Source organism: Eumetopias jubatus, unplaced genomic scaffold, assembly GCF_037043125.1.
Source record: "Eumetopias jubatus isolate StellerSeaLion01/CBP00866 unplaced genomic scaffold, mEumJub1_p1.0 scaffold_1, whole genome shotgun sequence".
In the NCBI taxonomy this organism is placed as follows: domain Eukaryota; kingdom Metazoa; phylum Chordata; class Mammalia; order Carnivora; family Otariidae; genus Eumetopias; species Eumetopias jubatus.
This window is the reverse complement of record NW_028274807.1, coordinates 147,679,623-147,705,185: the sequence shown is the minus strand read 5'-3', so window position 1 is coordinate 147,705,185 and position 25,563 is coordinate 147,679,623. Positions and strand designations below refer to the sequence as shown.

The window sequence follows — 25,563 nt, the reverse complement described above, 5'->3', positions numbered from 1 at the left end:
CCCTCTGACCCTCTTCCCTCTCGTGCTCTCTCTCTCTCTCATTCTCTCTCTCTCAAATAAACAAATAAAATCTTTAAAAAAAAAAAAGAAAAAAGATCTCAATAAACAACCCAACTCGCCACCTCAAGAAACTAGAAAAAGAAGAACAAACTAAGCCCAAAGTTAGCTTAAGAGAAGAAATAACAAAAAACCAGAGCAGAAATAAATGAAATAGAGACCAGGAAAACCATAATAAAGATCAATGAAACTAGAGCTGGTTTTGAGGAAAAAAATAAAATTGACAAATCTTTAGCTAGACTAACCAAGGAAAAGGAGAGAAGATTCAAATAAATAAAATAAGAAATGAAAGAGGAGACATTGCAATCGATAGCACAGTAATAAAAAGTACCATGAGAAAATACTATGAACAATTGTATGGCAACAAGTTGGATAACCTGGAAGAAATGGATAAATTCTTAGAAACATACAACCTACCAAAACTGAGTCATGAAGAAATAGAAAATCTGAATAGGCCAATAATGAATAAGAAGACTGAATCAGTAATCAAAAACCTCCCAAAACAGAAGAGCCCAGGACCAGATGGTACAGTGGTTCATTCCACAAAACATTTAAAGAAGAATTAATGCCAATCCTTCTTAAACTCTTCCAAAAAAATTGAAAAGGAAGGAATACTCCCAAACTCATTTTATAAGGCCAGCATTACCCTTTTACCATAGCCAGATAAGGACTCTATAAACTGCAGGCCAATATCCCTGATGAATATGGATGCAAATATTCTCAATAAAATATTAGCAAACTGAATTCAGCAACACATTAAAGAATCATACACCATGATCAAGTGGGATTTATCTCTGGGATGCAAAGATGGTTCAACATACACAAATCAATAAGTATAATATACTACACTAATATAATGAAGGATAAAAATCATGATCTTCTCAATAGATGCAGAAAAAGCATTTGACCAAATTCAACACCCTTTCATGATAAAAACTCTCAATAAATTGTGTATAGAAGGAACATACCTCAACATAACTCACAGATAACAAGCCCACAGCTAACATCATACTCAATGGTGAAAGACTGAAAGCTTTTCTTCTTTTACAAGGGTGCCCACTCTGACCATGCCTCTTCAGCATAGTACAGGAAGTCTTATCCAGAACAATCAGGCAGGAAAAAGAAATAAAATGCATCTAATTTGGAAAGGAAGAAGTAAAATTATCATTGTTTGCAGGCAATATGATCTTACATAGAGAAAATCCTAAAGACTACAAAAAAACTATTAGAGCTAATCAACAAATTCAGTAAATTTGCAGGATACAAAATCAATATACAGAAGTCAGTTGTGTTTTATACACTAAGAAAGAAACATCTGTGAAAGAAATAAAATAATCCCATTTGTATTACCATCAAAAACAATAGAATGCTTAGGAATAAATTTAACCAAGAAAGTGAAAGATCTGTACTTTGAAAATTATAATGACTTTGATGAAAGAAATTGAAAAAGACACAAACAAATCAAAAAATACCCCATGTTCATGGATCAGAAGAATTGATTTTGTTAAAATGTCCATACTATCTAAATCCTTCTATATAAGCAATGCAATCCCTATCAAAATTTTATCAAAATTCTAATGGCATTTTTCACATAAATTGAAAAAAGCAATCCTAAAACTTGTATTAAACCACAAAAGACACCAAGTAGCCAAAGCAATCAACAAAGCTGGAGGCTTTGCACTTCCTGATTTCAAACTATGCTTCAAAGCCATAGATGTCAAAATGGTATGGTACTGGCATAAACAGAGACATATAGGTCAATGAAACAGAATCAGGAGCCCAGAAATAAACCCTCATATACCCAATTGGGAATACTTAATGGTAAAATGATAGTCTTTTCAATAAATTATAAGGGAAAACTGGTCTCATGCGGAAGAACAAAACTGGACCCCTATCTTACACTACTCACAAAAATTAACTCAAAATGAATTAAAGACTGAAGCTCTAAAACTCCTCAAGAAATGTAGGGAAAAATCTCCTTGACATTGGTGTTGGCAATGATTTTTTGGATATGACACCAAAAGCACAAGTAACAAAATAATACGTGAAATAAATAAGTGGAACCACATCAAACGAAAAAGCTCCTGCATAGCAAAAGAAACAATCAATAAAATGAAAAAGCAACCTACAGAATGAGAGAAAATATTTGCAAACCATATATATGATAAAGGTTAATATCCAAAATATATAAGGAACTCCTACAATGCAATAGCAAAAAGTAAACAACCTGATTTAAAAGTGGGCAGAGGACCTCAATAGACATTTTTCCAAAGAAGACATACAAATAACCAATAGGTAGGTACATGAAAAGATGCTTAACATCACTAATCATCAGGGACATGCAAATCAAAACCCCAATGAGTGATCACCTCACATCTGTTAGAATGGCTGCCATCAAAAAGAGAAGAGAAAACAAATGTCAGCAAGGATATGGAGAAAAGGGAACCCTTGTGTACACAGTTGGTGGGGATGTAAATTGGTACAGCCACTGTGGAAAACAGTACGGAGTTTCAACTACCATGTGGTCCAGTAATATCCAGTAATGTCTGGGAATATATCCAAAGGAAATGAAATCAGGATCTGGAAGAGATGTCTGCACTCCCATGTTTATGGCAGCATTATCCAGTAGCCAAGATATGGATATCTAAATATCCATCTACAGATGAATGGGTAAAGAAGATGTGGCATATATGTAAGATGGAGTATTATTCAGCCATGAAGAATAAGGAAATCTTGCCATTTGTGACAAGATGGATGGACCTTGAGAGTGTTATGCTAAGTGAAATAAGTCAGAGAAAGACAAATACTGTATGATCTCATATGGGAAATCTCGAAGAGGTGAACCCATAGAAACAGAGAGTAGGATGGTGGTTGCCAGGGTCTGTGGGATGGATGAAATAGGGAAATGTTGGTCAAAGCGTACAAACTTCCAGTTATAAGTTGAGTAAGTACCGGGGATCATACAGCATGGTGACTGTAGTTAATAATACTGTATTATACACTCGAAAGTTGCTGAGAGAGTAAATCTTAAGTGTTCTCACCACACACCAAAAAAATGGTGATTATAGATGATTGAGATGTTAACTAACCCTATTATGGTAATCCTTTCACAATATATAAGTGTATCAAATCATCATGTTATACACCTTAAATTTACACAATGTTATGACTCAGTTATATCTCAACAAATCTTGGGAGGGGAAGACATGTTGATTTTTCAAAAGCCATAAAATTAAAAGGCAAACAATAACCAGGAGGACATATTGCTTAAATACATAATGGGCACAGAATTATTTAGCCTCATAATGCTAATGGGTAAGGGACAATGCACATAAGCAGGCAATTCACCCCCCAAAAAAATGTAAATGACCAATAAGCATGTGAAAAAATATTTAATTTAAACTGTTATTTAATTCAACATGTAGCCCAGAACTTAGCATATGGTTTGTGCATTCATCTTCCCTTTCAACAAATGCACAGTAAGATGCTGGGAAAACAGCCATGAATGGGGCAAAGTTCATCATTTGTTTAGCCGAGCAACAAAAATGCAAATTGAAATAACGAAATGTCATTTTGCCTAACAAATTGGATGACTAAAAAGAACCATAACCAATGTTGCTAAGAGTTCAGGGAAAGAGGCAGTCTAATGCACTCAAAATAGTAGGAGCACACGTTAGGGCACTGGTAACTGGGTAAGTCCGAGCAATCAGAGTGGGCATACCGTTTGATCCAGCAATTGTACTTTCCATTCTTTATCCTACGGAAAAACTGGACAAGCAGCCCAGGGTGCATCGATGCAATCCAACAAGCATTGCATTATTCTTGTAGGGAAACAACGACCTACATGTTCAATAGGGACTCTTGGGGAAATGGAGGGGATGAGGTCCAGGAAACAGATGAGGCATCAGCACTGCAACAGCAGACAGATTTGGTCCAGATACAAATAAGTGGGTAAATTTGATGTCAGGAAGTTGGAGAGGTTTTGTTTTATGTTCTGTATCCCTCCCCAATCCATACCCCACTCTGTGAACTAGAAAGCAAGTCTGTCTTCTGAAGGTGAAAGGGTGGTAGAATTGAAGTTTCCAGATTGTAGAGAGGGTTTGAAATAGCTCTTGCATAGAATGGGAAAGGAAACTATGTGGACAAATAGAAAGGATCCCCACACAGCAAGGAAGGCCTGCATAAGGTCAGAGATCATGAACATTTACCTGAGACATAAAAAGCCTGCAAAAGAATACAGCAACCTTGAACACAAATAAATGCAAAATAAAAATCCATTCTATTTGAAGAAAGGGCCTATAAGTAGCAGGTATATTCATAAATCCACATCATTGAGCATACTTACACAGTACAGCTCAAGTGTCAATTCCAGGATTTACATTAGAACTCCGCATGTCAGGGGCTTCTAGTTTAGTCATTAATTTGCAATGAAATTCACAGATGAATCTCAAACCAAGTTTGGGAGCTGGGGAGAGAAGATAAAATGGAAATGAATTCTCTCCATACTAGGAACAAAAAAATATGACATTAAAACTTAAGAAAACTGCAAGGCTCCAGGAAACCCAGGAGTCTAATGGAAGAAAAGATAATGTAAAGGTGAATTCTTCCAAAATTAGGATAGAAGCCGAATGTAAGTCAAATCAAAATCTGAACCAGATGTTTTTTAACTTCTCAAAAGAAAGAAAATCTGATAGAAAAAAAAGTCAAGAATAATTTAGAAACATTTACAAAGACTAATATAGGAATGAAGAGGACCCCTGTATTAAGATATTACAGTATGCTTTAAAGGCACAGTAATTAAATTTGTGAGAGAGTGATACAAGATATAATGAAATAGTCCAGAAGTACAGCCTAGAATATATTAAAATTTAATTCACGATTTATCTCATGATTCCCACCTACCTCTAACCCCAGTTGGAAAAAGACACCTCTTAATAAATGGTGTTGGGACAAATATTCACTGTTATTTGGGGGAGGGGAGGATGTAGCAAAAGGGAAGGTCCTTAATTTTCCCTCCAGTGAAGGAAGGAATGGATTTTCCTGCTGTGCAGGTCTGACAGGACTTACAGGAGACAATAAAGACGTGCCCGCGTCCCTTGGGAGATGTGGCCGCACAATCTCTAGAGAGTGAATCCCTGTTCATTTGCCATTTATTCAACAAATAATTGTTGAACTATTCTAAGAGCTGCAATACAGCAGGGATAAGAGAGAAGAGTTACCTGCCTCGTGGAATTTACCTTCTATTGGAGGAAACAGGTGATACATATGTAAACAGGTTCAGGGGATGATGTCAGATAGTGATAAAGGCTAAGAAGAAGGTTAAGGAGGGCAATGATGGAGGGAGTTGAGAGAGGGGTGAGTTCAGGAAGGTCTTTTCAGACACCATTCTGACGGAGTGTCCCTTGGACTGAGGCCGGAAGGACAAGAAGGAAGAAGTCGGGCAAAGATCTAAAGGAAGGGCTTTCCAGGCAAAGCAACATAAGCAAAGCCTTACAGTGGAAATGACCCGGACAAGTTTAAGGAACAGACGAAAGAGCCAGGGTGGTTGGAGCAATACGGCAATGGGGAGAGCAGTGAAAGAAGTGACAGGGGGCCGTGCAGAGAACATCAGCTTTTATTCTGAGTGATATAGGGAGCACCTGGAAAAGTGTCCCCTGGGAAGTGACAAGGAGGACCTTTCATTTACCAAGATCCCCCAGGCTGCTATGAGCTGAAAGGATCACGTCCTTTCCCAGTGAACGTGGAAGGTGGTTTCACATCTTCCTGGGCTTCTTCAGAAGTGAGCATGTGCCCCAGCAACACCCCGGTTACCGCCCGCAGTGGGCAAATATTTCCAATCAGTATCAGGAACTATTTTTCTGAAGAACAGCCAGTAAGTATGCAGGAGCAAAAAAGACTGATAACCACAATCACCCCCTCTGCTGGGAAAGCAAGTCCTGCCTGCTGGACACCGACCAGGGCAGGTTCGGGCAAAGGGAACGGCCCCAGCAGCCCCCTCCTCCGTCACCCTCGCCAGTCCCGAAGTGGCCTTCACCGGGTGTCAGGTTGCTGACATCAAACAAGAAAATGACCTCAGGAAAACATACAGACCAGGGAGTTTAATTCTGGAACGAAGGTGCAGAATTTCTAAAACTTCACTTCTGTCATCACCATTAAGACAGGAAGTCTTATTTCTTTCATACATGGCCTTGACCATCAAAACCTAGATGATTTAGGAACCCAAACATTCCTAGAGGTCAGTTCTCTAATCTCTGTTATGGTTTGTAGTTTCATTTTATTACATATGCAAATTTATTAGGTTCGCGCTCCAATTTCCTTCCACAATTCTGTGTCACCCTCTTTCATCGAGTCACTTCAGGGACAGGGGTCTGTTCCTGGAGAATGTATTTTGACGGGTTGTAGAAGCATCGCCAGAGCGCCTTATGCTTTATGAGAGCTGAAACATATTTGCATTGAATTTTTCTAGCAGATTTCTGTCAACTATTTAAGAGGACATATGGAGTTTCTTTTCTTACCTTTGAAAAGGGAAAAAAAAAAATACATGAAATCAGGGCATTTGGATAAATTTCCTTGCTTCCTCTGGTAGTTTGATGGAAGCATTTCTTAAAGCCAAGACAGCATTTGTGGTATGGGACCAAAAAGGAACAAGGAGACTGTGAAGTCTGGACCACACTTAGAGCAGATTTCTTACAGACCACATTCCTTTTCACTGAGTGTCCTTGCTGGCTCGATCCTAGACAGGTCCAGGAAGGCTCAGAACCAGAGTTTGTCACTGGGGAGACCTCAAGCTCTGTAGTGTGGCTTGGTGGTTGGTGTGGCCAAATCAAGACGCTCGTTCTGCTGGATGTCAGTGTGGCCCGTCTCTCGCTGACCTATTGTTCACTGATCTGATTATTCAGTACGTTCAGTTCCACAGTCACTTCCTACAGACCATTGGGTCCTGGGAATTATGCGCGGAGGAGATGGTGTGACAGGTGGGAAGGAGCGTGGGCTTCGGAGACCAAAGTCTCTGGGCTCACATCCCAGCTCTGCATCTTCTTCTCTGAGCCACAGTTTCTTCATCTCTAGAGATGGAATTAAAACATCAACCGTGTCAGGTTGTTGTGAGGGCTAAATGTAATAATGAGAAGCCTGGAGTCCAAATGGCACCGGGTGGACCCACATTAGCTCTGAGTTGGCTGCCTTCTTTCTTCTTCTGTTCCCTCCTAGAGGGGTCTCGGGAGCAGCATTCAGCAGGGGAGAAGGTGGGGCCCCACATGGGTTTGATGCAACGTGAGCTCCTGAAGGGCTTTTCTACGCTGCATGAGCGCCACCCCTTTGTGTTCAAACAGGTCCTCAGAAGAGCCCTGGTAAAGCTCTTCCCTGCGTTACCTGGGATGTCCACGGTCTCCTGTTGGCCCCCTGAAGAACGTTCATTCATCACAAAGCTAAAAGGAGAACAGGAGGGCCCCCACACTTTCACCATTTTCTCCTTTTTTACCAACCCAGCTATGAAGGTTGTGTCCGCCCCAACCCACTCAGGAGACTTGACAGCAAAAATGATAGATTCAAGGGGCGCCTGGGTGGCTCAGTCGGATAAGCAACTGCCTTGGGCTCAGGTCATGATTCCGGAGTCCCGGGATCGAGGCCTGCGTCGGGCTTCCTGCTCAGTGGGGGGTCTGCTTCTCCCTCTGTTCCTCACCCCGCTTGTGCAAGCTCTCTCTCTCTCTCTCTCAAATAAATATCTTTTTTAAAAAAATGACAGATTCAAAAAAAAGACTAAACGGATGACCTGGAACTTATTCCATCCTGGCCATTGGTAATCACAGTCTCTTGCGTGGTCAGAAAGGATCCTTGAAATATTATATTTTCCCTTATTCCAAGAGCCCAGTGAACCCTTCTTTCTCTGCTGGCGTTGAAATCTCCTTACTGGTGTCAGTTTGTGCCAGCTCACTGGGCTCACTCGGCGGCTCACCCGGCTGGGCTTATAGTCCGTCCTGCTGCCCCCCTCCCCGCCCCCCCCCCCCCCGCCCCGGCAGCCGCAGCATGCTCTCAGCTCTCTTTCCAGAAAACTGCTCCTCACCCTTGTACTCCCCTGCAGCTGCCTCACCGCAGGCCCTGGTGACCTTGAATTCCAGCTGCAGGAAGAGTTTCTGACGCTTTTCTCTGCCTCGGGGTTCTCCCCAGCCCTCGATCTGTCCCTCCTCTGCCAGTCAGAACTGTCTTCCTAAAAACCTGAGCCTCTCAAGAGGCCTGTGAGGAACGTGGGCTTCAAAATCAGGCAGATCTGGGTGCAAAGCCAGCTCCTTCAGGGCATACCCCTCTCTAAGGCTCAGCTCCTCATCTGGGAGATGTGATCATAGTTCGTGCATCAGAGGGCGGTCAGGAGAGCTCAGGGAGGCAAGGTCAACGAAGTGCTCATCCCAGAGCTCGGCACGCAGTAAGTGCTGGGGGAAATGCTCTGAGAGCCTGTGGTGGCGCCTCATGGCTGGGAGCACAAAACTCAGACTCCTGAGCTTGGCATTTGGGGTGCTGCCCGCCCCCGTCTCCCTACTGTTTGTCATCCTCCACACACCCCAGGCTGCTATGGCAGTCCCCATGTCGTCACGCCTCCCGGACTGGTGTCCAAAGGACCCTCCTCATCTTCGCTGTTCCTTAAATTCTTTCTTGGGCTTCTGGACCAACCCCAAAGTCACAGAGTGGTGGGGCCCCTGCGAATCTGCAGCCCATTGCTCACAGTGCAGGGTAGGGCCTGTCTTCTGCTACCTGCCATTGGTCTTTGTGTCCCTCTCCCCTCTCTGCTCTCTGAGGACAGGGACGATGGCTGACTCGCCTCTGCATGGAGTAGACTCTTCCTGAAGGCTTGCATTCAGTTAGTGATGATGGGAAATAGCAGGTGATGTTTGAGGGCTTGGTTGGTTCAGTTTCCCAGCTAGGCAATGGCATCCCTTGTTTTTATTGCATATCAGTACGCACGGTTCACTCTGCTCCCAGTCAAAGGGAAATACGGGTGTGTGTATTTCCCAGGATATGTGTGTGTACCTGGCAGGGGCCCCGGGGAAGGGGGGGGCTGTCTGCATGTCCATGTCAGGTTGTCTACTGTCATTTCTTAGGACAGACCATTCATTCAGATATTACGTTCCCCTTTTTTGATGTTAAGTTACCCCCTGTTTATGAAATTATGGCGGTGGTAGGTAATACTAGATCATAGTGGCTTTTTTTCTCTTTTTTAAAATATTCTTTTTTAAAAAAGATTTTATTTATTTATTTGAGAGAGAGAGTGAGAGAGAGAGCACAAGCTGGGTGAAGGGCAGAGGGAGAAGCAGACTCCCCACTGAGCAGGGAGCCCGATGCGGGGCTCGAACCTGGGACTCCAGGATCATGACCTGAGCCTAAGGCAGATGCTTAACCGACTAAGCCACCCAGGCTCCCCTCTTTTTAAAATATTCTTAATTGGCAAGAAAAAAACTGGGAAATGAAGAGCAGCAAAGTTTAACTTTTTTTCAGTAAGAACAGTAAAAAGCATCCTTCAAAACACCAAGTAGACAAGGAAAGCTGTTTCGAGAGCATGGTATGCAGTGGAAGGCATCTAAGTCATAGGCCGTCACCAGTAACAGGTCCACCTAAAGGCAGCAGGGCAGGTGGGGTGGGGGAGTGTTGAGGAGGGGCCCAGTATGTGGACACTTGACACATGCTGTCTAATTTAATCTCCAAAGCCCCTTGAGCTAGATGGTGTTATCTCTGTCACGGCAGAGGCTCAGAGAGGTTAAATCATTTGCCCAAAGTGTCCCAGACAGTGAAACCTGAATTTCCCAAGCCTCGTGGTCTGGGGTGTGCAATGAGGAGGTCACATTAGCATCAGTCCTGAGTAGGAAGCCACAGGGCCACGGCACCCACCGCCCCCACCCCCCACCATCTCCCTGTAGCAGTTGGGGAAAGCTAGGAAGGCTTCTCCTAAGTGTGCACGGACAGCCCTGTCATAGGGGCCTGCTTGGGGCCTTCACAATTGTCTAGGGGGGGGGCAGCAATGCGTCCCAGAGCACAGGCCTCATCAGGCCGCTGCTGCCTGCATGCCTTCTCACAGAGGACTCCAGAGCAGCCATATCAAGGCCAACTTACGACTTCCCCGTACCCAAGCATTGCTGCCCTCGTGGGCCCTTTCCTTCATAAAACACACTTACAAATCACATTTTACAACTATGTTGATTTAGATTAATACATTATTGTGTATTAAAACATGTTCCTGAACCTAAGAGTTCTTTTTTTATCTTCTGATTTTAAAACAAATTAAAACATTTGTATAGGCTCCTGAAAGAATGATGAGCCATAGGCTCCATGCTTGCTGAGCTCAGCGGACAAGGAGACCCTTTGCAAGACCCTGCCAGAGCGGGAGTCCAGGAGACATGTGCAAATTTTCACACTTTCCCTGCCCACCACTCAACAATGTTTCACCACTGCCCACCCCTGTTTCATGGATTGGCCCATGGACCTCAGAGCATACTGCCTGCTTCTGTATCTCACAAAAACCCTAGTGCCCAGGTCCCTTGGGCCTCTATCTGTTTAGCTTTTCTACTCTTGTTATAGGCATCGGAACAGTTCCCAAGGTAGAGCGAGAAAAATTCCTCTTCTGCCCCAGACACCTGCACACATCATTTAACCCACAAAGCTTTTTTCCCACATTGTATTCGATGAGATCATATCAAGACTTATATCAAGTCAAATAAATAGACAGCCCAGGCCTCCGTCACAGCCCCAGTCTATCACACACAGCCAGACGTGTGTGTGTTTTGGCCCAGCTGAGTCAGGCAGACACGGGGGGTGCGCCCGGGTAGAGCCGGGCCTGGAATCAGTCCTCTGGCATCCAGAGTGTTCCCTCTCTGGGAGGCCAGGCATTTCACGCGCTCCCGCTGTTTGCGTGTTGGCAAGCTTGGGATATTCTGGTAAGGAGCATTCCTGTCTATTCCAGCTTGGAATGAGTCTGCATTTCTTTGTCCAACACAAAGCTTTGAAATGAATGATGATGCTGGAAAAAAAAAATCTCAGGAGAGTTTGCAAGGATTGCTAATAAGTATATCTAGCGTTTAGGATAGAAACAGCCTTTTCTGTAGAACTCTGTAGAACTCAGAATCTGCCACTGGCAACACCTTGCATTCCGCATGTCTTTGGCAAACCATTTATAAGGAAGAGGAAGGAAGAGGAATTTGTTCTGGCAACATGTTTTATATGAAGAGGGAGTGCATGGGCACAGGATGGAGAAATCACTAAGGCTAAAGTTTGTGAGGAGTGAGAAAAAAAGGAAAGAAGTCTCGCTGCTCTCTGCAGTCCCTAGAGAGAAAAGAGCGAGACAGCTGGGGTTTATGACTTGGGTCCTGCCCTGCTCTTCTGCTTTCTTGGGCCCATTGAAATGGCCACCATGGCGGGACCCCAGCCTCGGAGTGGTACATAACCTTCTGAAAGGTCTGCCTTGGTCCAGCTTTTGCTTACAGGCAGGCAGGAAACATGAGTCTTTCTTGAAGTTTCTTATTTTGCTGCCTCTGGTGAGTGACCGAGGAAACCGGGGTGCTTCTCGTCACCTTCTGTACCCCAAGTGTGGGCTGTTTGGGCCCACCCCAGAGGTAGTGCGGTCAGCATTATGGAGTTGACGTTCCACGTGGGGCTGGGACACAGACTGAACCCTAGAAGTGGACACTCGGGCTCTCAGCAGCAACCATCAGTGGTTGGGAGACCGAGACAAGTGGGTGTCTCGGAGCAAACAGATCCCATGGTGGCTCAACCACCGAAACCATGCTCTAGCTTCTCCATGTTGGCACACACCAAGCATTTAAAAAGGGAATCGTGCCGGTACGCGGCACTTAATAAAATTTGTCATTTAATTTTTATGTCTTTGATCACTAGAAGGTTGAACTTGTTACTGCATGGCCATTTCCATCCTTATCTATGGGGCCCTTGGCCTCAAGTGTCCTTGAGGCCAGCCTTAGTTGCCCCTAGGCCATCTGCTAATGTCCGCACTTTCACCTCTCCCTTATTTGATCCCACGAAACTGTCACATTGAATCCACCTTATAATTACTCTCTGGAGTACCATCAGCTACCATTATAGCTCTCTTTGGGCTCTCAAATTGTGCTTTGTTTGTGCCATTCAGCTCGGCTCTGTGGGGCTGTAAGCAATAAAGCAGAAGGATCCTCTAGCTCTTCACTTCTCCCACACGCAGGGCTTCCTGCCAGCAGCCTCGTCCACACCATCTTTTCATCTGAACAAAACCCTGTCCGGTGCTAAATATAGCTTTATTTAACATAATTGTACAAGGTGCTTTCTACTTTTAAATCTAGACTGGGCATGGAGCGGGACATTTACATAACAAGTTGGTGTCAGCCCTGTAACAAATCTTCTGATTTTCTTTATTGGACCAGTGAGGAAACTAAGGAACAGGGAGGTTTGCAACCCTGCTCCTGTCATACGGCTACTTAAATCTCAGGTATCCCAACTTCCGGTAGGTGCACTGTTCACTCCCACCCCCATGTCCAAGTGAACAGCCCAGTCCTTGGTTGTGCGCAAGGAGCCTCTGATCCCCTGCAAAGCCTGGTGGATTGCAGTGTGTATTTCCCCATGGAGAGCTCACCCACCAGACTTGGTGGGGAGTGCTCCCGCCATCTGGCTCACCAACCAGACAGAGATCTCGTCCAGTTTTTTCTTTTTCTTTCTTTCTTTCTTTCTTTTTTTTTTTTTTTTTTTTTTTTTGGCCACTTCCCCCAGCTGGAGGCTAGTCAGCTTCTGAAGTGGTCCAGGGCTTTCCCCAGACCACAGACCTTCCAGGTGAAGCTGTGGGGCTCTCCTCCCACTAGCTGCCAGGTACTGCCACATTCTGACTTAGTGGCAAATGCAGATGATTTCAGGGGCCAGGGAAGTATGTCCCGGTGTCAAGTGGCTGGCGTAGGACTAAAGGCATGCCATGAGAGGGGGGCTTCATCCATTTTGCACTTCATCCCAGCACCTGGAGCAGCGTCTGCACACCATAGATCACCCCCAATAAAATGCGTAGAAGGAACAGTGTGGCGATTGCAGAGAATTGGCAAATATGTGTTTCATGGAAGGCATTCTTGTCAAAAAGCACACCTCTGGGCAATATTTGGCTTCCAGCTCGCAACCCCTATGGTTGAACAAACAAGGCTATTTATAGATGGAATGAACAATGACCGCCAAGCAACAGGGATGCCCAGCTTATCGCTTTGATGTGTTCAGTTGGAGTCAGGACATAGGACCTTTTTCAGTACCTCTTAAATCCTTTCCATTAATAACCCTGACCCTTTAATGACCCTGTCCTAATTGGAGACATGTGCAAATTTTCACACTTTCCCTTCTACTGTGCTGTGGTCTTTTTCTGAGTCTCTTAGTCACATGTCTTTCTTTTCAAAAAATGTACAAAGAACACCCCTTTTACCAAATAAGGGGCAGACTTTCTAAACACATACTTACGTCCTGAGAGAAGGGTGACAAATCTGCTTTCATTCATACAACGTCACTTTTTCTGAAATGGACATAAGCAAATAGTGGCAGCTGTTTTGTGCCAAAATCACTTTGCGCCCAGTCCATCTTCACCATCCCAGTTCGTCTTCACAATCCACCAGAGCAAGCCACAGAGTCCTGGAGAGCAGGGGACAGCCCCCAAAAGTTTCTCCCCAGGTGAAGCGTTGACCCTGGCTGTTCCCAGGGACACTGACCTTATTCCACTGGGTCTGTGTCACCATCCTTCCATCCCATTCTGCCGACACCCCAGACCCAATTGTTTGGGTTTGTAGCAAAGTCCCTTGAACCAAAAGGAGTGTGGTTCTTGGGTCAGTCAAGCAGCTGTTGTGGAGTAGACAGACTGGATGGGGAGCCCTCTGAGCACACGTGCCCTAACCCTACAAAGGGTTGACAGATACAAGACCATGTGCCTCAGCGTGGAAGCCCAGAGCCAGCTTCTAGACTGTGGACTCAGCCATTGACTTGTCACTTAAACACATCGATTCCCTAGTGAATTGGGAAGGGTATCAAAAGCATCCTCTAGCAAGTAGAATCTACTTGGAGGAAAAGACTTTGTAAAATCAAGCCATAGCCATCATTAATATTTTGGCCAGGATATATGAGTGAGAAAGGTAAAGGTACCAAAGGCTTTAAAATTCCAGATTTTCTTGAAACATTTTACTGGTAAATGGTAAACACACACACACACACACACACACACACACACACACACACACACACACACACACACACACACACACACACACACACACACACACACACACACACACACACACACACACACCCCTGGTCGGCAGTAGGCAATATTTGGCTTCCAGTTTACAAACCCTTTGATAGGATAAATAAACTTGACTCTAAATAGAAACCATTGCCATCCAGAAACATTGAACTCCAGCTTATTGCTTCTGTTCTATGTCCCAATGAACTCAAAGATGCGGATAATTTTTTGTGGTTGCAATGCCTCTCTCCATCAATGACCTTGGCCCAGATCTGAACTGATTGTAATTTTCAGCCCTGAATGTAAAAGCTTGTGTCAGTGAGGAATATATTCAGCTACAAATAACAGAAAATCTGGCCAACAATGGCTTCAATGGTAGGGGACTATTTTTCTCATGTAACAAGATGTTCAGAGGCAAGGGGTGACTCACGGTGGTTCAGCTGATCTGCGGCTGTCTGGGCCAGGCTCTTTCAGGCTTTCTGACCCACCTTACTCAGCATTTTGGTATTTGTCACAACTGCACACCTGTGATCAAGGCAGACAGGAGTGGGGAAGGAGAGCATCAGCCGGATCTATTCACCTGGTTAGGAAAACAAAAGCTTTCATCGAGACCTCTGGGCCAGCTTTCCTGTCAGGCTCACTGGTCAGAACTGTGTCACATGACTGCCCCTGGCAGTGAAGGAAGAGGGAAATAGAGTATTTCTCCATTCAGCCTCTATGGTCCAGCAGAGCAAAGGGAGAATGGGCTTGAGAACAGGTGTGTGGGAGCTAAACACACAGGGGCTACTGACACACTGCAGGGAAACTTCCAACAGACTCACTGACCAGATGACGAAGCTGAGTTCCAGAAGTACACAGTAACTGGGTCAAGATCCCATCATTAAATGAAGTTAGAGCCAGATCTAGAACCCAGGTCTCATAATGCCCAGTCCAGAAAGCCCCCTATTGGACGAGCCATGGATGTAGTCTGACAAAGTCTGTGACTGAAGCTCGGTTGAGGAAGTAGAATATCATCCAGAAAACGAGGTGTGGCTATAAAACCAGCAGCAGTGGGCAGGAGATGGAGTGGCCTCCCCTTGAGGTCTCCTTCCCTGGAGGGGAAGGACAGTGAAGGGGACAGAATCAAATAATTCAGGGTGAGTCACAGAAGCTAGGCCACGTCACATCGGGCCTCCTCCAGATGCTCTCCTGCCGGGTAGATTGTTTAGCTTCTTGTTCCTTTGGCACATCGATGTTCGTGTGTGTTATAATGGAATCAGTCTCATGATGAGCACCATGATGATGCAGAATTTCCATGTCAGTGTTAATGTGCTGTTCTTGTCTTCTGTCCCCTTCTGTTATTGGACCAAACAGAAGTATTCTGCTGTTTCTCTCTGCAACATCTCCACAGAAGTCCTGAAAGTCATCAATGCCACAGAGGAGCTGATAGCAGAGTCCACAGGGCCTTGGGAGTTCTCATCTGTCCCTCCCGACAGAGAGAAGGGGACGTTTCCTCTCGGGACAGACCAAGCGAGACTGGATGAGCAGCTGACTTCCCTGGAAGAAAACGTAAGACAGTGGGGATGTTCCCTGTCTAGGGCAAGCAGGTGCAAAGAAGAAACTGATGACGGTGTAACCCATCAGGAACAGTGCAAGGACCATACACACCACCACCATAGCTGATATATTCTCAGGAAGGGGCTCGGGCTGGGTTCTCCAGAAGCAGACCCTGAAGTGGGGGTTTGCCTGCAAGTGATTTCTTAGGGAAGTGCTCCCCCAGGGAGGCTGGTCAGGGAATGGGGAAAGACAGGGGGAAGGGAAGCAGTCAAGTGAAGGTGTGACCTTTTTTTTTTTTAAAAGATTTTATCTATCCGTTTGACACAGAGAGGGGCCGGAATGCACAAGCAGGGGGAGAGGCAGAGGGAGAGGGAGAAGCAGGCTCCCCGCTGAACAGGGAGCCCAACACCGGGGTCTCTGTTCTTTAAAGATGTCTACGATACAGTTCTTTCAGTGCTGATAGTCCTAAAATGGCCTTAATCCTGGACACACAGAATGGAAAAAGTTAAAGTCAAGATACGGTGCACCGGGAAAGGAGTGTTTTTGTTTTACCAAGTAACTGTATTTAAAAAAAAAAAATACAATACGTGAAATACTCACATTAAGTGGATTCCCAGGGCACACTTAAAGCAAAGACAACATGCCTTTTTTTCCTGCAAGGGGCATGTTGAAAAATGCAAAGCCAGGAGCCTGGGATCTTGACCTGAGCTGAAGGCAGAGGCATAACTGACTGAGTCACTCAGGGGCCACAACAAAGGTGTGACCTTAGACAAAGAGTAGCTTTGACCTGAGCCTGCAGGAAGCCCCCGGGTATCAGTTGCATCTCAGGGTTGTCCTGAGGCAAAGGAACTGGCCTTTCCTACAGCCAGCAGACACTTCCGTCTCTACAAGCAAGCAAGGAAAGTGTCTACAGGATCCCCAGGCAGTCCTCTGTACAGCTGAGCCTGGGAACAAAAGCACACTGAAGCTTGGGGGGTGGGAGATGCAGGAACTGTATCCTGTGGGGATCCAGGTGGAACACTGCCACAGGGAAAGGGGGTGGTTGCCAACAGAATGTAGGTCACAAGTGGTCTACCCTGCTTCCAGACTTGTGTGCTGGTAGTGGATTTTTCTAGCCTGACTTGGGAGGACAGAAAAGAGGTACCAGATTCTTACATATCAACATCCACACTCATTGTTGAGTGTTTTAATAAATTCCTGATGAGAATTTTCCAACACTGTAGACTAGGGGGTGACACAGAGATTGGGACATTAACCACTCGGGCCATAGTCACCGTCACCAGGGGGCATAATCCTGCCCACGGAAGTGATATCAAGTCAGGGGGTTCCATCTTTCCAGAGCCAGCAGAATCAACCCTGATTGTGGGGTGCTGTCATGAACACAGTTCTCAGAAATCAGGAACTGTTAGTAGAGGCAATTCTTGCAAAAAGTTGAAACAACAACAAATCAAAAATGACTCAAGTTTTAAAAAAAAATGCCAATTGTTTTAACTTAAAAGTTAAAGACTCTCTCCTTTGGAATTCCCATAAAACCTAAGTAGAGGTCCATCTGCCCCTTACCTCATTTTGCTGCCCTTTCTCTCCACTCATCTGTCCCCATTAGATGGGCACCATTGACATTTTGGGTTCGATAATTCTTTGTTGTGGGGGGTGAAGGATGTTCAGCAGCATCCCTGACTTCTGCCCATGAGATGCCAGTGACATCAAAATGTGACAGTCAGGGAGCTGGGTGGCTCAGTTGGTTTGGTGTCTGCCTTCGGCTCGGGTCACGATCCCAGAGTCCTGGGATCGAGTCCCACGGTGGGCTCCCTGCTTTGCGGGGAGTCTGCTTCTCCCTCTGCTCCTCCTCCCACTCGTTCTCTCAATCTCTCTCTCTCTCTCAAATAAATAAATTCTTTAGAAGAAAAGAAAATGTTTTTAAAAATGTGACAGTCAAAATGTGTCCAGACGTCAAATATTGGAGGGGGAGCTGCAGGGAGGCAGGAACCGGGTCACCCCCAGATTAAGACTCAGATGTATGAATCCCTGCAGAACACGGTCTTTCACATGAGTAGCCCCAGCCCTTGCCCAGAGTTTGACGCAGAGGTGCTCAAAGAGTGTTTACCTGATATATGATTCAGACGAATGAAGTCCTTTCCTTAGGAAGAAATGTTTTATTGCTAATATGGAGGGTCTCTGTTCTTTAAAGATGTCTATGATACAGTTCTTTCAGTGCTGATAGTCCTAAAATGGCCTTAATCCTGGACACACAGAATGGAAAAAGTTAAAGTCAAGATACGGTGCACCGGGAAAGGAGTGTTTTTGTTTTACCAAGTAACTGTATTTAAAAAAAAAAAAATACAATACGTGAAATACTCACATTAAGTGGGTTCCCAGGGCACACTTAAAGCAAAGACAACATGCCTTTTTTTCCTGCAAGGGGCATGTTGAAAAATGCAAAGCCTTTGTGGGCAGTTTTCATTTTGTAAAATCCTTTTATTATCCCTTACGTTTCTTTCCTTGGGTTCCTTAACATTTTCGGGTCGAAACACATGGCACTTACCCGCTGATGTGAGATGTCAGAAACCCCAGCAGGGACCTGCGCTCTAAGGCGGCGCGGGGGGGGGGGGGGGGTGGCGGGGCGGGGAATAACTCCCTGTTCCCGGTCTGGCCTGGGAGATGCCTCGCCTGATCCCCAAAGAGTTAACTGTTTCTTCCCCTTCTTCCCCTCCTCCCCTCCCCCTTCCAGCTTTTCAAATTGCACCTCGGAAGAAACTCCATCTACTTTCCTTTGAATTCTAAGGGTTTTGAGTCAGAGAAGGGATGACTCTTCTCTTTATCTCCTTAGAGATAAAGATCACAGAGCCCTGGGGCTGGTTTTGCTCTGCGGTTTCCAGGATGGAATTCAGCTGAGCAGCCCAGGGGCGGGGCTGATTCTTAAATGGGCCTCTGAGTGCAGCTGATTTAATTAAACCGGGACTTTTTGTCTGTGTTCTAAAGGGCCCTCCGTTTTTCTCCACTGCCTTGCTCCTTTGTGCCGAGGAGCCGGGAATGTCAGAACTAGAAACGGAGATACTTATTCTCACCTTCTGAACAGTTTCAGGAAGGGACTATCTTGAGGTGTGGGTATGGTTCAGGGATGCTGCAGCACCCAGAGAGTGGCCGTCGGGGCTGGAGGGGGGGGAGAGTGGTCCCCACCCCTGGACAGTGTAGTCCATGGAGAGCTGGAGCCCGGAGGAGCGCCCCCTAGTGGGAGCAGTCACCGTGCAGCCCGCCCAGGGAGAGAGCAGGGGCACGGAGACAAACTTCCCTCTCCTCCTGCCTTTGATCTCCTGCTGGTTGTCTCCATTGGCCAAACCCATCCCAGCCAGCAAGGGAGCCTGGGTGATGATGTTCAGACAGGTCAGCCTCACTGAGAACAAGGCGGGGCAGAGGAGGGTAAACAGTGGATCTAGGGCTCAACAGAACCCCTGGCAGATCATTCTCAGACCCCTGGTGTGAGGAGTAGGGACCCACAGAGGCCACCTTGTGGATTTATGCAGGGTTATGACTGGGAGGGATGAATCGGCTCCCTCATACCCCCACCACCCCCACTGGAGGAGCTTCTTCATTCTCTTCTTTGCTAAATGACCAACCGACAGCCTGAGGCACCCCATAATTCCCAGCACAGAGGTAGTGCAGGGACAGCCCCAACTTCCCTTTTAGCATTGCCCTGTAACTTTTGGCAACACCAAAGCCCATGGTGTCTATAGTGACAGCAGACACAGTAGAACTGCCCCATGATGGAGCCCAGCTCTGCCACAGAATCCAGGAGCAGGCAGAGGATGTTGGTCCTCCTTCTCAAGGCTCTCGGGCACCCCCGTGGCACAGGAGAGGATGTGGAGCTGGGCTACTTCAGTGGTCCTCTGCCTTCAAGAGCAAGCAAGAAATGCTATCAATTACTGTCTAGATGTAGTCCTCTATAATGTGTTTCATGGAAGGCAAGTCCGACAAGGATGCTATAAAATCAAATCAGTTTCAGCAGTCTGTATAGTCTTTCTAGGAAAATTGAGAGACGTGTTAGCACATTAAAGACTCTGAGAAGTCCTGCAGTGAAGAAATCTGTTTAATTCTCTTTACCCTAAAGGCTTTGCCCACAAAGCCCTTCCTTAATGAAACACCCGTTCTAGTCCCTTGAACCACTTTGAGGAAGATGAGTTGAACCAGGAGCTAGTCCATGGGGTCATGGGCATCAGTGGCTGGAGCTTGGAGAAGACCTAGCTTACACAGACATTGTAGCCATGGTTCTCGCCAAAAGTGGGCCTTTACTCAGCCAGCAATTCCAGGTTAATGGTTTTCAAATGGATTGTGTTTTAAGACTAGAATAACATTCCATCATTATAGCATGTTAACTTGTGTTATTTCACCCCCAGCAACAGAACCAACATCAGGTTGATCTATAACCACAATAACTCGAGTACCATTAGGTCAGAGTTTCAAATGTAAAAGGTCATAACGGTGCAAATGAGATTAAGTATCAGGGCATCACAGGGCAGGATGGATAAAGTCATGGGATCTGACATCAGCCCCCGGGAGCTCAAATCCCAACTCCATCACTTCCTAGCTTCGAGGCCTGGGGAAGTCACTCACCCTCCAGGACCAAATGTTCTCCTCTTTAAGATGGTGATGATAATAGCACCCACCTCAGGGACTGCCACGAGCAAGGGAACCTTCCCTTACCCCCTCGTGCCAGCAAAGCCCACTTTCAGGGAACACGGAGTAAAAGATGAACATTCTGGCCTTGCTGAGGGCTTGGAACTAGTTCATATTGTTTTGATTTGGCAGAGAAAACAAAGAACATTAGCAGATGACCATGTTGAAGACAAAACAAGAGACTATTAGGATGACACAGCTGTATGATGTAATGATGTTGAGTTTTGTGTGTTCTGGAAAAATCAAGGTTCCTGAGACCAAAGTTATGACAAGTTATGTTTAACCCCATTGCCACACTCACTGAGATTATTCGTTTGGTTACATAATCATTCCAGATTTTGTTTCATTGTGCAACCCTGTAAGTCTTTATTTTAAATTATCTTATCAAATACATTTTTTTATCGTCTCTCCTTGTCTCTCCCTCCCTCTCTCTTTTCTCAAGTTTCTTCCCCTCTGAAGAGAAGTTTTCAACTTCAAAACTTTTAAGACACAAATTTTTAATGTTTTCTCCCCCTTTGAAATATCCATCATTTCCTTCGTGTGACAAACAACTAAGCGTATCTTGTTTTCAAGACAAAGAATAAATGTCTTACATTAACTGTGAGGATCTTTTAGAAACAGAAGTTCTCTGATCCTTGCATATGGCAAAGAAGGATAAAACTAAGGGCCGACTGAACTATGGCAGTTGTCAGTGGACATTTGCTTCGAGGCCCCCTCTCTGACTGACGAATCACTTAACATGGCGTCCCCTGTGTCAGTCCCTGAGGGAAGCTCCCCCAACCCAGTTCATCATGCCTGGCGAGGCACAAATGCACATTCATCAAACCTGCCCCTGCCTTTGCTCCACTTTGAAATGTCTTGTAAAATTGCCAGTTTTAATGCAGATGCGTGAATCAGGCCAAGGAACTGACAGGGTAGGAGCACCTCAGCGTTATTCCCCTCCTCAAAAACACTCGGCATCGCTCAGTACAAAACACTTGGCATGACTTGTGTGCACAAGCTCTTGGCTTATCCTAACAGTTTTATTTTTAACTCAAGTTAAAAGAGCCGTGTGTGACCGTGTGTTTTCATTCAGATCGACTCTAAATTGCTGTGATTACATGTTTAGAGCTTTACATATGTTGATTAAATTTCAAAAACCTCTCGTTAAGTAATTAGCTTCTTTGGATCAATCTCGTTCCGTGTAGTTGGTTGTTGCATCACATTACTATTTAGGCTGAAGGACATTTGTTTCGCTCACCCTGGCCGGTATCCCTCAGTGTGAATTATTCCAACGATTGTACCTACTGTTTGCCCCTTTTTACGGCAATCGCCTTATAAACTCATGAGTCAAATTTTTCTGCCTTTAATTTTTCCTCAGATTATTCCCTTTGTCTGATTTTCTCTTTAATTTTCAAAGGCTCTTAAAAAACTGTCTTGTTTCTTTCAACATCGCACAATTTTCTAAGAAATAAACTGTTTTCCTACTACACATTGCAGGTTCATCTTAACGCTCTTAGCCTGCTTCAAGCAAGCCGAAGGTCATCAATCAGAGATAATTCACTCAAAATGTGTCATTGTTTTAAATTAATTTCATCTCTTTTATGCTTTCTGGATTTTTTTCAGTTGCCAAATGCCAACCAAGATTTTTCTTGGAAAAATCACATCATGAGTTTCTCTTTGTGTCTTCTGTCTTGGCACTATGGTTGTTACAGTCACTCGACAAATTTACAATTTATGTAGCTGACGCCATGTCCTTTGGACAATTTTATCATATTTTAAAGACTTAGAAGTTGCTTTTTCAGGGCGCTTGGGTGGCTCAGTTGTTAAGCGTCAGCCTTCGGCTCAGGTCAGGATCCCAGGGTCCTGGGATCAAGCCCCACGTCGGGCTCCCTGCTCGGGGAAAGCCTGCTTCTCCCTCTCCCACTCCCCCTGCTTGTGTTCCCTCTCTCGCTGTCTCTCTCTCTGTCAAATAAATAAATAAAATCTTTTAAAAAAAAAGTTGCTTTTTCTTGCAGGAAAGTTTGGGGGGTAGGTGTGGTTGACAGTGAGGGGGTGGTAAGACCTCATGCTACCATTTCAGTGTGAAGAATGTTTATAAATGGGGGCATTCCCTGACTTTTCCCCCAGTGCTGAGCCTGGTTCTCTCTCACTGCCCTGAATTACCAAGGTGCCCTGAAAGGACCCCCCACCCCCGGTCCCAGTTCCAAAACCTGAGCTCAGAAGCTGCACCTCCTCCACAGGTGTACCTGGCAGCAGGCACCGTGTACGGACTGGAAGGCCAGCTGAATGAACTGGAGGGTGCCGCCCGCTGCATCCACAGTGGCACCGATGAGACCGAACTGGCAGATCTGGAGGACCAGGTGGCCACGGCAGCAGCCCAGGTCCACCATGCTGAGCTCCAGGTAAGAACTCCCTCTCTGCACAGATGGAGCACCATCATGAAAGGGGAGAGGGCACCCCATCTTCCACAAGAATGATTGCAGAGCCTTTCTATCAGTTCTGTAGTGTGCTTGCACGGACCTTTTGGGTGGGTTCCACCAAAAGGACCCTCCTTTTTAAAAATGACAGCCTTGATAATATATCAGATTTCTCTTTAAACCTATGACACCTTCCTCTTGGACAAATTCCCTGACCCACAGGTGGGTCTCCTGGCCAAATAGATCCCCATTCCATCCCGAGACCATCCTTCCCTAACCTTGATCACATGGTTGATGACTTACTTGATGCCAGTTTCCCCCTCTATACACTAAAAGCCCCATGAGGACAAGACTACAGCTGCCTAGCTTAGCACAGTAACTCCAGTGCCTACCATAATACTGGACATGGGTTTGGCACTCCATAAAAATGAGGTGAATAAATGAATGAAATTAAAAGTGTGGATTTCTCAGACCAATATTTTGCATGATTTAGATATGGCCGATCCAGAACTGAAATGATGCTATTTGTAACTTTGTGAAGACACTAGTTTGAAGCTTTCATGGGTATTCCCATGGCCTCTGACTCTGGATCAGAATGGACTGTGGACTAAGTCGCTGATTCTCAGACTGGGGTCCATGAGACATGCTGGTCTCTATGGTATACGCTCAGTATAGACCTCTCTGGTTCAGTGATATTTCTACAGACCTTGCATCTTAAAACTGCATCCTAGGGGACCTGGGGTCAATGGAAACCACCTATGGATAGAGAAGATGATGATCTCGAGTGGTAATTATTTTTTAAATAAATATGTTTGTTTTAGAGAGTCAAAAATCCCTACCACTACTGGCAGCATTAAGCACTCTAGAGAATGTGAGGGCACCCATTCTCCACCCTGTGGATGAGTTAATGCTGCAGGCTAGGAATAGTCTCATTGCACATAGCGCTGTCGACTATTCATTATCAGCAAGAATGGCTGAAAACCATCTCTCCTCAAGTACAAATTATTTTCCAGAAATGGAATGTTGGTTTCCACCCAACATTTAATCAATTTATGATCAAAATTATATACAGTAGAATCAAATCATTTGTTTTCTGGGGGTATACTTTGCAGCAAATACTTCTTGAGTGGTTTAGCAGGAAGTAATATCATTTATGGGTGTTTGGCAGGGTTTTACTTGATAGTTATTCCTGCTCTAGATATTTCTAGTCTTAAATTACTGGAGCCATGTTTTATGGCAGAAAATCCTGGAGTCCAAAATGCCCATGTTCTATGTGTTTGAATGTGCCTAGTCTTTATACATTTTTTAATGTGACAGTAATGTTATCAATAATACCTAGTGTTCAGTGAGCCTTACTTGGTGCCACGAGTTGTACTCAACACCTGACCTCATTATTGTAATTAATCCTTTCAGCAACTCCATAACATAGCTACTGTTATTTTCCCCTTTTATTTCTAGGGAGCCTGAGCTCAGGGAGGTTAAACCACTTGCCAAGGTCAAATAGCTAAAGAGTAATGAAGCCAGGACTTGAACCTGTCTTTCTGACCTCACAGCCACATTCTTCACCAGTCTGTGCTGTGTGGTTTTCTGAGAAATGTGCTGGTCCTGCCATCAGACACATATCCACTTACAAACTGTAGTCCTTAATTTGCAAGGGAGGTTGTCAACATTGCCTTCAGTTTTATGGATCTTCACAATGTGGGACTCCTCAGGACCATGGAGACTCCCCCTACTGCCTGCCTGCCACCAGAGAATGAAGCTTTGTGCTCCCTGTTGTCTGTTTCATCCCAAGTTGTCCCCACTGAGGAGGGTAGATACGCTAAACTTGTTCTTGGATTAGGTCAGACTCTAGGGACTCTCTCACTTTGGAGCTTACCCTTGGCACAGGATTGCCCGGTGCTTTGGGAGATTGCAGGATGACCCATGGGGTGGGGGGTGTGCTACTGTGCTGTCCACTGTATCATGCAGCATCATCTCTGTGAGCTTCCTGGGGAAGGTCTCTCTTAACTCTCAGTATCAGGAAAAACTGTTCTTCTGAGCACTGGGGTCTTTGTCTTGTGGACATAGAATCCTACACTGATCTCTTTGCTTTGGCTCCCAGGAAACTCAGACCTGAATTTGTCATCCCCTCTAGCAAGTGTAAGGATCACTGGGTATGCAGTCTTAGGAATGAAGTGGAACATAACTAGGTAGATAGATAAGAGAGAGAGAGCAAAGTGTAGGCAAAATCAGCCCTCAGTAGCCTCCTTTCCTCTTTCTCTGGCCTTTGCCCTATGAACTAAAACGCAAAAACTTAACCCCTTCTTATTCCACAGCCTGCCAGTCAGCAAATCAGGAGGCGAGCAGCTTGCTCTCCCAGTGACCTCTCTCCCAAGGCCTGCCAAGCAAGGCCTTCCATCAAAACTGCTTGCAGGAAAGAACATGGGCATCTAATCCACACCAGCTGCACATGACTGATAAAAGTTTAGCCTGCAACCTTTCTCAGGGGCCTGTGCAGGTTACTGGTCTATAAGCCAAAGGAATGCAGCTTTCAATTTGAAATTTGAGGAGTCAGAACAAGAAGGCATCTGGGGGCCAGGGAGGGGCAGGGGCTGCACGGTGTCTCCCCTGGGAGCTGGCTGCTGGACAGCTTGGAGTATTTCACCAGTTGCCACAGCCTTGGCCTCCGCCCTCCGCATC

At 45.3% G+C, this 25,563-nt stretch overlaps 1 protein-coding gene across 3 annotated transcripts in view; it reads left to right on the top strand.

Annotated features, from left to right (window-relative positions):
* MYRIP (myosin VIIA and Rab interacting protein) overlaps window positions 1-25,563 on the top strand; it is a 343,082-nt gene that overhangs the window by 312,740 nt on the left and 4,779 nt on the right. For 2 of the 3 annotated variants that reach the window (XM_028107181.1, XM_028107183.1), the window contains 2 exons: window positions 15,632-15,826; window positions 22,708-22,869. In XM_028107181.1, coding sequence (XP_027962982.1) covers window positions 15,632-15,826; window positions 22,708-22,869 — 357 coding nt within the window. The remainder of the gene's footprint in view (window positions 1-15,631; window positions 15,827-22,707; window positions 22,870-25,563) is intronic. The other variant, XM_028107182.1, reaches the window with a different exon arrangement.